This window comes from Carcharodon carcharias, chromosome 21, assembly GCF_017639515.1.
Source record: "Carcharodon carcharias isolate sCarCar2 chromosome 21, sCarCar2.pri, whole genome shotgun sequence".
NCBI classification, from domain to species: Eukaryota; Metazoa; Chordata; class Chondrichthyes; order Lamniformes; family Lamnidae; genus Carcharodon; species Carcharodon carcharias.
In genome coordinates, this window is record NC_054487.1 from 40,128,979 (window position 1) to 40,144,316 (window position 15,338).

The 15,338-nt window shown below is 40.4% G+C and overlaps 1 protein-coding gene across 10 annotated transcripts in view; it reads right to left on the minus strand.

The window, feature by feature from the left end:
* The window catches only part of pot1 (protection of telomeres 1 homolog), a 350,815-nt gene that overhangs the window by 240,885 nt on the left and 94,592 nt on the right, over nucleotides 1-15,338 (minus strand). For all 10 annotated transcript variants that reach the window (XM_041216484.1, XM_041216483.1, XM_041216491.1 and 7 more), the window contains 2 exons: nucleotides 12,031-12,141; nucleotides 6,350-6,421 (listed from right to left, as the gene is read on the minus strand). In XM_041216484.1, coding sequence (XP_041072418.1) covers nucleotides 6,350-6,421; nucleotides 12,031-12,141 — 183 coding nt within the window. The remainder of the gene's footprint in view (nucleotides 1-6,349; nucleotides 6,422-12,030; nucleotides 12,142-15,338) is intronic.

Genomic DNA, 15,338 nt, shown 5'->3' on the forward strand with positions numbered 1-15,338 from the left:
GGATCGTTTAAGTTATGTATCTGTTTTTCTGCAGAGTTCAGTTTGACCAGTGGGCCATACTGTTGATATTTGACTTGTTTAGTTTGCTTTGCTTAGCCAGTAAATTATTGCAGTTTCTGGTTGGCCTGGAACTTTGTAGTTCAGCTTACCTTATTCAGTCTTAAGTAATGCTTATGAACAACAGTTGTAGTGAACAGTAATCTCCTGCGTCTGCATGCAACTACTTCACCACATGCAACGCTACAAATACTGGATGGCTTGGGGAAGAGATTTGCTGCAGCAAGTGATGTGCTATCAACCAGATCCAGTGCATTCATTAAACACACAGTAAAACAAGCTGCAATCTCTCACTACAGATAACAATGTATTCATTAAAGCATAAAGTAAAACAAAAAGAGCCAAAAGCAAAGTACCGCAGGCACTTGAAACCTGAAATAAAAACACAGAATGCTGGAAATACTCCTTGGCAAAGTAGGCATCAACAATGGGGAGAGAAGCAGAGTTAGTGCTTCATATCAATGACCCTTCATCAGGATCACAGTGACTGCACATGGATTTTGTGATTCATAGAATCATAGAGTGATACAGTAAAGAAATAGGCCATTCAGCCCATTGTGCCTATGTCAATTCTTTGAAAGAAATGTCAATTAGTCCCAGTCCTCTGTTCTTGCCCTTTGGCCCTCTCATTTATTTATAGGTGCAAGTCCCTTTAGAATGTTGTTACTGAATCTGATTTTGCCACACTCCATTCCAGATCAGACTAAATTGCTGCATAAAAATAATAGCTGCCCATCTCCCCCAGTTCCTCTGCCAATTACCTTAAAGAGTCTAGATTAAATCTGTGTCCTTAGGTTACTGACTCGCCTGCCAGTGGAAACTAATTAACTGATTGGAAGAATGAGGGATGAGCTAAATGAAAAATCAAACATTCTTAAGGGGTTTGACAGGGTTGATGCTGAGAAAATGTTTCCCCCAGGGGAAACAAGAGCACAGGCTCACAGAGTCACAATAAGGGGGTCAGTCATTTAGCACCGAGATGAAGAGAAATTTCTCCAGTCAAACAGTTGTCAATCTTTGGGATTCTCTACCCAAGAGGGCTGTGGATGCTCAGTCATTAAGTATATTCAAGACAGAGGTCAGTCAATTTTTGAATACTAAGAAAATTAAGGGATATGGGGATAGTATTGAAAGATTTGTGATGACTCAAGGGCCAAGTGGCACACTCCAGCTCCTACTCCTTTGTTCATATGGTTTCAAGTAAGTACAGAACCAGGGAAACTGGGTCAAGAAAGAACAAAAGGAATCTCTAAGATAGGTAAGAGTAGTTAAATGACAAGGGGGATAAAAGGGATGATGGTGCAAGGCAAAAGAAACAATAGGAACAAGAAGCAAAAAGGCTACAATCATCTCCACGTCCTCTGAACAAATCTTAAATTTCTTTACTTTTTAGAAACTTAATATGCAATATCATCTCTTTTGACATAAAATCAATCTGAAATATCTACTGGTTTTCTCTCTCTACAAATGCTGCCTGATCTGCTCAATGTTCTCAGCATTTTCTGTTTTTAATACTGTAGGTCAAGTCATTGTCTCTTACTGCAGACAAGAGTGCATTCACTCGCAGAAGGCTAATTTAATGCACAGGCATTTCCATTAATATTGGTCCCCCATAGTTAGATTTCATATTCTACCTGTTTAAAAAATGAGTTGACAGTCCTGTTGATTAGCCTACAATAGTTTAGTTTAGATTACTTTATCAACTTCCCAACAAAATCAAGTATGGGTTTACTATACAACATTAATGGGGGCCACAGCTGGTAAGGTGTACTCACCCCAAATCTGGAATTTGCCAACTTTTGTACACATGCATCCGCAATTGGGAAAGTTGTATGATTACCATCATAGAGAATTTGATTTTTAATAGAATGAGAATCTATTTAGCTAGTGTAGAAAATAATTTGGACAAATTTGCTTCTATTTTGAACGAGTTGGAGGGCCTTTTATATACATGCTCTGCAGCACACACTTGTGACTGTTGTGTGTGATTTCCTCCCAAGTTTCAAAATAAAGAATAGAAAACTAAATGTTGCCCACACAAAAACAAAGTTTGGTCCCAAATTAATGGCAACTACCATGCCCGTGCAGCAATAATTAAAGTAGCTTCCAATTTAGCCAAAAGAGTTTTTCTGAACTGGAACATATACAAGAGATGCAGAGTTCACATCCCACAGAGATAAATATAGGAAAGACAGAAAACACCAGAAATACACAGCGTGTCAGTCAACATTTGCAAAATGTAAAGTCATTATGACATTATGGGTACAGATCCTTCATCCAAATTGAATATGGCAAGGATGGAAGCAAGAAAAAAGGACAAAGAGAGACAATTAAGAACTACATCAATGACAGGAACGGAGTTAATTGATTGAAGGACCAGCAAAGCAAATAGAGAGTGTTTTCTGAATTTTAACAAGCCCTTGATGTTAGAACTGTCCCTTCCATCATGGATTTCTCTAGACTGTCCACCAATTTAATGGTCTGGCTGAACTCATGATAGCCAGTGCACTCGTCTCAATTTCTCTGCTCCTCTCACCCATTCTAATCTCTCTCTCTCTGAAATTACTGCACTCCATTCTCTCAGGTCCAACCCTGACATTGTCATCAAACCTGCTGACAAGGGTGGTGCTGTTGTTGTCTGGCGCACTGACCTCTACCCTCGCGGAGGCTGAGCGTCAACTCGCAGACACTTCCTCCTACCTCTCCCTGGACCATGACCCCACCACTGAACATCAAGCCATTGTTTCCAGGACTGTCACTGACCTCATCTCCTCTGGGGATCTTCCTCCCACAGCTTCCAAGCTGATAGTCGCCCAACCTCGGACGGCCCGCTTCTACCTCCTACCCAAAATCCACAAACAGAACTGTCCCGGTAGACCGATCGTCTCAGCTTGCTCCTGCCCCACAGAACTCATTTCTTGTTATCTTGACTCCCTTCTCTCTCCCCTTGTCCAGTCCCTTCCCACCTACATCCATGATTCCTCTGACACATTACGTCACATCAACAATTTCCAGTTCCCTGGCCCCAACCGCTTCCTCTTCACCATGGACGTCCAATCCCTCTACACCTCCATCCCCCACCAGGATGGTCTGAGGGCCCTTAGCTTCTTCCTCGAACAGAGGCCCGAACAATCCCCATCCACCACTACTCTCCTCCGTCTGGCTGAACTTGTTCTCACACTGAACAATTTCTCCTTCAACTCCTCTCACTTCCTCCGAATAAAAGGTGTGGCTATGGGTACCCGCATGGGCCCCAGCTATGCCTGTCTCTTTATGGGGTATATGGAACATTCCTTGTTCCAGTCCTACTCCGGCCCCCTTCCACAACTCTTTCTCCGCTACATCGATGATTACTTCAGTGCTGCTTCATGCTCACGTTGGGACTTGGAAAAATTTATTAATTTTGCTTCCAATCTCCACCCCTCCATCATTTTCATGTGGTCCATCTCTGACACTCCCCTTCCCATCCTTGACCTCTCTATCTCAATTTCTGGTGATAGACTGTCCACCAATAGCCATTACAAGCCTACCAACTCCCACAGCTACCTTGACTACAGCTCCTCACACCCCGCTTCCTGTAAGGACTCCATCCCATTCTCTCAGTTCCTTCGCCTCCGTCGCATCTGTTCCGATGATGATACCTTCAAAAACAGTTCCTCTGACATGTCCTCCTTCTTCCTTAACCGAGGTTTTCCACCCACCGTCGTTGACAGGGCCCTCAACCGTGTCCAGCCCATCTCCCACGCATCTGCCCTCACGCCTTCTCCTCCCACCTAGAAACATGATAGGGTCCCCCTTGTCCTCACTTATCACCCCAACAGCCTCCGCATTCAAAGGATCATCCTCCGCCATTTCTGCCAACTCCAGCGTGATGCCACCACCAAACACATCTTCCCTTCACCCCCCCTGTTGGCATTCCATAGGGATCGTTCCCTCCAGGACAGCCTGGTCCACTCCTCCATCACCCCCTACTCCTCAACCCCCACCTATGGCACCACCCGATGCCCACGCAAAAGATGTAATACCTGCCCCTTCATTTCCTCTCTCCTCAACGTCCAAGGGCCCAAACACTCCTTTCAAGTGAAGCAGCATTTCACTTGCATTTCCCCCAACTTAGTCTACTGCATTCGTTGCTCCCAATGTGCTCTCCTCTACATTGGAGAGACCAAACGTAAACTGGGCAACCGCTTTGCAGAACACCTGCGGTCTGTCCGCAAGAATGACCCAAACCTCCCTGTCGCTTGCCATTTTAACACTCCACCCTGCTCTCTTGCCCACATGTCTGTCCTTGGCTTTCTGCAATATTCCAGTGAAGCCCAACACAACCTGGAGGAACAACACCTCATCTTCCGACTAGGCACTTTACAGCCTTCTGGACTGAATATTGAATTCAACAACTTTAGGTCCTGAACTCCCTCCTCCATCCCCACCCCCTTTCTGTTTCTTCCCCCTTCCTTTTGTTTTTTCCAATAAATTATATAGATTTTTCTTTTCCCACCTATTTCCATTATTTTTAAATATTTTTAAATCTTTTCTGCTCCCCCCAACCCCACTAGAGCTATACCTTGAGTGCCCTACCATCCATTCTTAATTAGCACATTCGTTTAGATATATATCACCAACTTCAACACCTATGTGTTCTTTTGTCTGTGACATCTTTTGATGATCTGCTTCTATCACTGCTTGATTGTCCCTACAACCACACCACCCCCCTCCACTTCTCTCCCCCCACCCAACACACACACACACACACACACACACATATATTTCACCTCTTCCTTGGATTCACCTAGTTCTGTTGAAGTGTCATGAGGACTCAAAACGTCAATTCTTTTCTTCTCCACCTATGCTGCCAGACCTGCTGAGTTTTTCCAGGTAATTCTGTTTTTGTTATAGCCAGTGTACTTCCTTTCCTAACTTGTTTGTCATCACCTGGAGATCCTCGAGCAAGTTACTATTAAATGGCCCTCCACCAAAACTATGGTCACAGCTATTCGTGATTCCACACAAGAGTGCTTTATCTGTACAGTAGTTGATAGTTGATCCTCTGACAGTACTTACAACAACTAATGGGTTTTCAGGGCTCCATTCTCTCTCCAGCTCTCTTACTGTTCTTTATAAATGACCTCCTTCACTCTTTGACCAGCACAATCCAACCTACTGATGATGATTCCACATAGCCTACAGCAGCTTTCTTCACACTGTACTGCAATGGTTAAATTCTTACATCTTGATCTCCCTTCTGCCTTTGATGAGACAGAAGAGATCGTGTTCCTTCAATTCTTTGTGGCTCTCATAAATGAAATTAACAACCGTCATTTCTTATCAGTGATAGTGCCATCCTTGGTCTTCACCATTAACATTTTGTCTTCCTGGGTGCCTTCCAAGGAACTTTTTTTTATGGAAAACCTCAAAAATCAACGCTTGTGAAAAAGATAATGGCAGAGTACTCATGCACAAATGGCACTTCTTTTAGATTCTGCTACTTTGATTCGTTATGTTGCATCTCATTTCTTATTACTCATTATATGTTACTTTCTTATGCTTTGATTTTAGTGTTACGACTGAAATTATTTGCTTCCCGTATTTTGATTCACGTAACATTTGCTACTTATGGGTGGGAGGAGGCTCACGTGGAGCATTAACATCAGCATAGAACAGTTGAGCTGAAGGCCTGTTTCTGTGCTGTAATTTCCATGCAATTTTATAAGTAATAGTTGCAAGAGTCATTCAATTTGGCTCTAGACCTTCATCTAGCTTTCTCAGTGAGTGTGAAGAGATCTTTGAGGTATTTATCAGCTCAGTATCTCAGACAAGTTAATGCTCCCTAAATGCACTTTGTGGAATATTTTTTGAAATGGCTAGAATGCCAGAAATTATGCAGAATTTGGCTGAAAATGTATTTAAAACAGTTAGAATAACAGGGTTATTTCACCATTAAAGTTTCCCCTTTGGACACATTCCAGTTGTTTTAAGTATACACTTTGATCCTGTTCACTTAATTGAAATAGTTTCCATGGAAACTAAGACAGAAAGAGTTGGCTTTCAAAACCGTTTTATACAAGTTAAAGTTTGTCCTTGATGACAATAGGGGCTGCATTTCAAAAGTGCTTCATGAGCTGTAAAGTGCTTTGGGACGTCTTGGACACAATGAAAAGCATCAAGGTATATAAATACAAGTTTGTTCTTTCTTTCTTGCATTAGTCCCAAAGTGCCTTTTTAAATCTGCAGTTTACATTTTTGACTAATCAATACACCTGATATCTCAAGAGGTCAAACATATAGGAATTACCTTAGGCCTTTGAATGATTGGGGAATTAACATTGCTAGCTGCTGAGGATTCTTTCACTGATTTGGCATATACCTAAAATAGAAGAAAAAAAATACCATGTTGGTTTCTTTTCACCTCTAATCACACAGTAGAAACAAAGTAAAGCTGTATTTACCGATTCTATATAGAGTAATTTGAGCATTTCAGATACTTGAGACCTGTTGTTCACACCCTTCATAGATTGCATCCAAAGGGCACTTATACCATTAATGATAACATTACGTGTCAGTAACATTACGTGTTCAAGACAGACTAGGAGCATGTCAAGGGGATCGGGACCAAATGTCTATTAAATGTTTAATGCAAAAGGAAACAAAACCATTCACATTAGAACAGGAAATATGAAACATGTAGTTGAATAATTACATGGAATTTACCACAAACAGGCTACTCAGCCTAACTAATCTACACCAGTTGTTTTTATGCTCTACACGAGCCTTGTCCCACCCTACTGCATGAGGTTCTTTTCACTTTGGTTCCTGTGGAGGCAGTTGGAGGCTTGTAGCTGCCTTTTGACCTCACATTGCCTCTGCCCTGCACACACAAACTGCTGCAGTTATACCTATCACTTCCATTGAATGTAAATTCTCATTGTATCACCAACCTCTGAACTAAACCTCTCTAACAATAAAACCCTCTTCGTAGTACCAACTTTATTAGTAATATAACCATATGGCTTGCTATCTGCTAGATAGGCATCAGTTTTCACCCCACTTCTTGAATGCTCGTCAAAAATGCAAATGCACTCTACCTCTTTGTTTACATCTCAAAACTAGTACACATCAAAGCACCCAGACTAGCTGGCTTTAATCCAATTAAGACACACCCACAGACTAAACCTCTATTTTAAAAGCCTGATGAGTGATAATTATGGCTGAAAAACTTCCTGGTCCTGAAAAATTAATTTTACAAGTGTGGATTCCTGTTCCCTAAGAAGTTAAAATTGGGGGTTTATATTAAAAAAAAATTCACTTTTTCAGACCGTCCCTTTTATCGCTCTTGCTTGATCCTATCTGTAATTCCTTATTTTTATGTCGCTTTGCATGTATATTTTAAATGTAATTTACATTTCATGTTATATACTTCCTGGTTTGGGTTCTGCATGTCTCAATGAAGATTCTTCCATCAGATTGTTTGAAGAACCTCGCTATTTTTGGCCCTGCTCATACAAGCCACAGACCCCCACAGAGGTTACCATACTGAATCAGATGCCAAGTTAGAAAAAATCTCCACTGACAAGCCTGTGAAAAATCTCTGGGCATCTATTAGTGAGGTGACCAGTGAGTGTCATTCCTTCACCCCAAAAGCTAAACCAGGATTAATATGTTCTGATTTCCAAACTGAGTTCTTTGGAGGCTTACATTTCAGCCCAATTAATTGAGTTGGTATTTTCTGTTTCCAACTAATTAAGATGTGATAAAACATGTGACAAGTTTGTAATTTTATTTAGTTCCATTTTAGAAACTGTTCAGTAGAAGTAAAAGGATTATTGAGGCTTATCTTGTGCAATAAAAATGTCGTATTTGGAAGTATTTTAAAAAAACTAGAGGAACACTAAGAAATGTGGTTATTCCCAGCCAAAACAGGTGTGAAAATACATGGAAACCTCCTTACTCTCATGTCTGGAAATATGCAGCTGACATTGAGGTGGTGAGGCTAACTTCTACTGTATGCAGAGTGGCTAGGGATTTTGAAAATATTGCAATTAAATTTTGCCTAATGCATCAATGAAACTGAACATCTGTAGATAGCTGTTTAGAATTACTGTAATAAATAATCCAATTGCAATATGGTGACATGCATCAATTAGGAGAGGCTTCATCAGTTACTTTATTTCAGGTTTTGATGAACCAGCTAACCTTGTAAGTCAGGCAGATATAGTTGTTTTACTGATCTTGCACTCTTTAGACAGTCCAAAGGAAATTAGTGAGTTATTAACTAAACTCAGGTTACATCTGGCTTTGAATTCTAACTCAAAGAGGCAGTCTTCTGGTAACTTTAATGACAGTAATTGCCCAACAGAACACAGTTGGGGAAGAGTGACCAGTAAATTATAGTGGTTTATAATTACAAAGCACATTGGAACACTATGTACAGGTTCAATAATTGAATATGAACACCAAACTATTTGGCTGAGTCGCTGTCATGAAGCACTGAACATCTTTGTTGAAAAATGGTCAACATCGAGATCACTGATTATGGTGACTGGTTTATTTTAAACACTTTTTATTAGAAGTTGGGACTTCACCCAGGGTTTGGGGAATTTCATTTCAGGAGCCTGTCCATTTCTAATTAGGCCCATTGATTGTCCCACATGGTTGAGGGCTAGAAGAGCCAGAACACAAATTCACCCCTGCAATGAATGAATAAATCAAATTAGTCCAAAGGATCCCAGGACTTTTACTGGTGCTTTTGGTATTGCAATGTGATTTTCCTGTGAAAATCCTTAATGTTTCCAATGATTCCATAACTTCTCCAACCATTGTTCCAGGTCAAGCAGTTTGCTCACAACCTTGATATCCTGTTGAACCCCGAACTGAGGCTCCAGTCTTACGTTCTCTTCGTCAAAAACAATATTACTTCTGCCACTGGCCTCTCTCAGCTTATCTGCCACAGAAACCTTCATTTGTGTTTTTTGTTCCAATGTGCTCCTGGTCGGCCTGCTGTCCTCCGTCATCTGTAAACCCAGTTCATCTGCTCTTTCAATCCTGTAGCAAGCTCTATTTACCCATCAACCAGCGCCTCATTGACTGCTGGCCCCTCAAAGTTAAAATTCTGATTTTAATTTTTAAATTCCTCCCTTAGCCTCACCCCTCTCTACCTTTGTAACCTTCTCCAGTGCTATAACTACACTTTCTATTCTTCTGATTCCAGCCATCTCTGCACTACACAGCACCCTTCCCCCTGCACACGACCCCCCCACCACCACCCCCCCCACCCCCCCCACCACCACCACCACCAAATCCACCCATCTGCTCCACTGTCTGTTTGCTCCATGAGAGACCATTCTTTCAGCCATCCACTCTCTCCTCCTTAAAAGCCTATTCTGCATCACAAGTTCTGGTCACCCTTCCTAATCTCGCCTTCTTGGTTCAGTGTCTATGCCTCAGCGAAGTGCTTTGCAACTTTTTTCACATTAAGGGTGCCACATAAATGCAGTTGCAGTTGAAAATTCTAAATCAGTGGCCTTGGTTATTGTAATGATGGCAAGAGGAACTTTGGCAATTCCATTTAAACATAAATATGGGTGAAAGTCTTGAATAAAGTTACAAATGCTTTGAATAGAAATAAAAAAATACCAGTGGTGAGGATTAAACCATTGTGACCATGTTTTAAATGGCAGCTTCCCTACAAACCAGGGTGATCTCAAACTGTGCCAGCTGAGGGTTCCATCACCACAGAGACAAAGTGATATGGGGTAGATTCAGAACATCCATGATCAATTTAGGTTGCGTGAGGTGTGGGGGAGAGTTCACGACATTCATGTGTACAGATGGGTGTTGAGGCATAAGGTGGCTGTCACATTTACAATGGGGCTCTTGAAACCTAGTCTTCATCAAAATGAAAAATTAGAATCTCCACTCTACCCTAATAAATCTTACTTTTAGTACAAAATTGGAACATCATGGCTGGTACGTGTCCAAAAGAAAAATTGTAAATCATAGTAAAAGATGACAGAGATTAGTAGTAAAGTGACAGCACATAAACAACCCCTGGATGGTGTAGAATGTCCTAACTTTCAGCAAGGATATTTGGCATTCACTAAGGAGGGGTTTTTTTTATTTTAGATATAATAGTAAGATGACCAAGGAGGTTCTAGCCTATCTTAACACCTTACAGGAAGAACATTTCAATGTATAAAAGATCAAGTACATTCCAAGATTAAGGATATGCAGTTTGGGCTAGCTGCTGAAATCAAATTACATTCACATTCTGCCAGCTTCTGATACACTTATGATAAAAATGATGTACTGCAAAATCATAATAATACAGCCAATCTCTATCTAATTCAACAAAAAAGTCCAGAACTGTGGAAAATACTTCAGATACAACAGAGTTCAGGATTCATTTGTCAACATCTAAATAAATTCAACCTCTCCTAAGAGGTAGTTTGATATTAATTCTCTGCTGTGGAACATTTTGATATATGTATAAGTAGATTTAAAAGCAAATAAAGTAATTTTGCTGTATCAGTAGCTAAATTGCAAATCTGCATCATATATTTGAAAGAAAATGACTAACAGTTAAAGCTCTTGTATCTTTCTTTCAATGACATGCTTGTCAATTTTATAAATTAAAAACTAGTGAACCAAGGACAGTTGTGTACAGATTTATAGGGGAGTAAGCTTGCCAGTAAATAGGAAAGTGCAACAAAATGTTAACAACTGTTCTTTTTAAAGATACAGCAATGAGAACAAAATAATTATGATTATCCAAGCAGAACAATGGCATTTTATAGATCTCTGCATGTACTAAAAAGTCCTTCCAAGATTATAGGCGATATTTTGATGGGATTCTCTTGTGGGCAAACAAGAAACTTTAGGGAAAGGTCAATATATTAGTACATTGAGACATCTTTTGGCAAAAATTGTTTCATTCTGCAGTGGTTTCATCCACTATCCAAAGGGTTGGCTGTGTTGCCGCACTGTGAAATAAAGGAAGTTCAATTTTGTTTGTTTCCCAAATTAACCTTTAAATGTACTTGAGGATGAAAACAACAACACTTATAAGACTGAAGGGAATGTTGGAATTATTTAGCCAGAACTGAAGTCTACAAGTCTATGGAAGTCATGACCAAATTGAGTCACGCTCAGGTCTTCATCTCATCAATACAGTGCCCAGTTCCAGCCACTGAGCCGAAATAGAAGAGAAACAATCAAAGTTTGGAGCTGTGCAGAAAAGGGCCCAGTATTGACCAGTAGCGTTATAAGTCTAGAAACTTGGGTTTTTAGGCCTTGAAAGTTGGTAGCAACATGAAAGCTTTAAGGGGTCATTCTAGATAGTTAAAGGATCTGAAAAAGGCAAATCCAGAAAATAACTTTAAATTAAACTGAGGGAGTAGGACAAGGAAGCTAATGAAAGGCACATTTCGGATTGAGATCAGCAAGGTCTTAACGCAAAAAGCAGTCAATACGTGGAAACAGAGCAGTGGAGGCAAAACCCTGGAGTCACAAGAAAAATGATCATATTTTGCAATACTTGAAGAACATTCTGGAATGGTGAACTAAAATAAACCAAATGGACTCCTCATTCATAAATATTTTATGAGCTTCTGATTGATAAGAGACCTACTTTATCAATTACACTCATGGTTCTTCTATTATTCACTGCCACTAGCTCTAATTCTGATCTCAAATGACATCATCAGTATTAACTCTTAAGATTACAAGCTGATTATGCATTCTACCCAGCTCAGCTCATCCATTAACAAAATACCGTGCACCACATCTACTCATGACTTCAATGACTCCAGAGTTTTACTTTGAGTATCCAGCCACATATCCTTTACAAGCCCCATCATAATATTGTAAGCTTCCAATCTCCTCATTTATTGCTAAGAATTTCCAGCGTTTTCAATGGAAATTACATTAACAGCCCTCATCTAACTTGTATGGAAAAAGATTCCTTGTAGCTTTACTTACAAACACTGTTGCTCCTGTCTCTTCGGAGAGTTCAAGCTGGAAAGCATGCCTTCCATCCTTACAGGCACTCGGAGACGTGCTGACTTGGAATTTGGTAAACACTACTCTGTCCTGCAGAGATACAAGGAGAGAAACAGAAGAGAAGAGATCATTCAAACATATTCTTAAATTAGGTTTAAACAATTAGAACGACACAATGAACTAGTTCCATGCAAATATTTCTGGAGAATTCTGCAAGTTGCTTCCAAAGCATTCCATTTTGAAAAGGAAGCCTTTTGAAACTTTAACAATTACTCCATTATTATACAATCCAATTCTTCACTTTTCTTACTCCATCTACCGCCCACCCAATGAAAGTGACCACGTTAAAAGTGACCGCATCCTATCTAAAACCGAATCATTCTGCCCCCCAAAGAGGTAGCTATTACCAACTATTCACAGCAGAGAAAGATGCCATTTAACCCAATATATCTTTGCTAGAGTGGTAGTGGCTAGTGGCAGCTAGGGCTCCCACCCTTCTTCATTAACACCATCAACATAGCCCTTCAATTCCCTTCTCCCTTAAATGCACCTATTCTATCCACCTCAACTACTCCCTATGTTAGCAAGTTCCACATTCTGACCATTGCCTGGATAAAGTAGTTTCTCCTGAATGCTTTGTTTAATTTATGAGTGACTGTCTAATGATTATGTCCCCTTGTTCTGGTCTCGCGCTCACGTGGAAGCATCTCTACATCTACCCTATCAAACCTCCCCATAATCTTAAAGGCCTCTATCAGGTTAGGCATCAATCTTCTCTTTTCTAGAGAAAAGAGCCTAAGTCTATTAAATCTTCTCTGATAGATAGAACCATAAAACACTACAGCACAGAAAACAGGCCATTCGGCCCTTCTAGTCTGTGCCAAAATATTATTCCGCTAGTCCCATTGACCTGCACCTAGTCCATAACCCTCCAGACCTCTCCCATCCATGTATCTAATTTATTCTTAAAACTTAAGAGTGAGCCCGCATTTACCACGTCAGATGGCAGCTCGTTCCACATTCTCACCACTCTCTGAGTGAAGAAGTTCCCCCTAAACCTTTCCCCTTTCACCCTAAAGCCATGTCCTCTCGTGTTTATTTCTCCTAATCTAAGTGGAAAGAGGCTACTCGCATTTACTCCTTCTATACCCCTCATAATTTTGTAAACTTCTATCATATCTCCCCTCGTTCTTCTACGCTCCAAGGAATAAAGTCCTAACCTGTTTAATATTTCCCTGTAACTCAACTCCTCAAGACCCGGCAACATCCTAGAAAATCTTCTCTGCACTCTTTCAATCTTACTGATATCCTTCCTGTAGTTAGGCGACCAGAACTGCACACAATACTCCGAAGTTAGCCTCACCAATGTCTTATACAACCTCACAATAACATCCCAACTCCTATACTCAATGATTTATGAAGGCCAGTATACCAAAAGCTTTCTTTACAACCCTGTCTACCTGTGATGCCACTTTCAGGGAACTATGTATCTGAACTCCCAGATCCCTTTGTTCCTCCGCACTCCTCAGTGCCCTCCCATTTACTGTGTATGTCCTACCTTGGTTTGACCTTCCAAAATGTAACACCTCACACTTTTCTGCATTAAATTCCATCTGCCATTTTCTGGCCCATTTTTCCAGTTGGTCCAGATCTCTCTGCAAGCTTTGAAAGCCTTCCTCGCTGTCAACAACACCTCCAATCTTAGTGTCATCAGCAAACTTGCTGATCCAATTCACCACATTATCATCCAATTCATTGATATAGACAACACACAACAATGGTCCCAGCAGAGATCCCTGAGGCACACCACTAGTCACAGACCTCCAGTCTGAGAAGCAATCATCCACTACCATTCTCTGTCTTCTCCCACACAGCCAATTTCGAATCCAGTTTACAACCTCTCTATGGATACCAAGTGTCTGAACCTTCTGAACTAACCTCCCATGTGGGACCTTGTCCTTACTAAAGTCCATGTAGACAACATCCACAGCCTATATAAGCTCTAAGTTCTGGTATCACTCCAGTAAATCTTATCTGCACTTTCTTCAGTCCAGACACCAGAAGTGATTGCAGTACTCCAAGTGTGGGTGAACCAAGGTTCAAAACAAGCTGAACATAACTGCTCTGCTTTTCAATTCTATCCCTCTAGAGATGAACCTCAAGTGTTTTGTTCATTTTTTGATGGCCTTTTTAACCTGAGCCGCTACTTTTTAGTGATTTCTGTACCTGGGCACTGCCCAATCCTGCTCTACCCATTTAGAAATTTAATTTGTAAAGAGTATGCGAGCATCTTATTCTTCCTACAAAAATGTACAATTTCACATCTATATTGAAGTTCATTTGCCATTTACATGTCCATTCTGCAAATTTATTAATGTTTTCCTGTACTTTGTCACACTCTTCCTCTGTATTAACTTCACCCCCTCATTTAATGTCATGCTCAAATTTTGAAATTGTACTTCCAAATCCCAAGTCCAAATTTTTGTGTAAACGGTGATCCCAGCACTGATCCTGATAGAATACCATTTCCCACCATTTACCAATCTGGGTAACAACTTTTAACCTCACCTCTGTTTTGAGATGACTTGATATTGTGCATTATAGATTTTAAATCCAATTCAATAATGGGTAGGAGCTTGAAACTGGTGAATGATCAGCCCCAAACACAGATTCGTATCTGAAACTGCAACATTTTACTTGGGAAAATCATGCAGAGAAGTGATGCAACTGGAAATCAGAGCCCTGCACATTTCAATACATCTCGGAGGCAAACCATAATTCTACTAACAATGGAACTTACTTCAGCACAATGCAACATGATGTGAAAATGTCAGAGATGTTTTCCTTCACACACTAAATATGATCATTTAATACAACACAAGTGTTGTTGACAAAATTAACATAAAGTTACAAGAACAGTTCCCTCTCGATAGCCACAGGATTCTCTCATCCATCCACTGCAATATCCAATTATTAAATGTCTTCAGGCAATGTTTTTTTTAAGTGAAAATAAACACCAGATGGAGGTCTGCAGAAGTTTCTTTGATGGTATATGATTTCTTTTTCAAAAAAATCTTGTTTCATGTAACACAGGCACAACCACAAGATAACACCACCATTAACTTGTGCCTGGTTCAGATACAGTGACTTTTAGGTACCTTTACCCTATGCACCAAGTGTAGACTTACCTCTATAGTAAAGCCTATCTACCTACAATTACAATATAAATTAGTCACTTCAAAGTGCCGAACTTGAGTATTGCTGAAAAACAGAGACATGACGTGGAA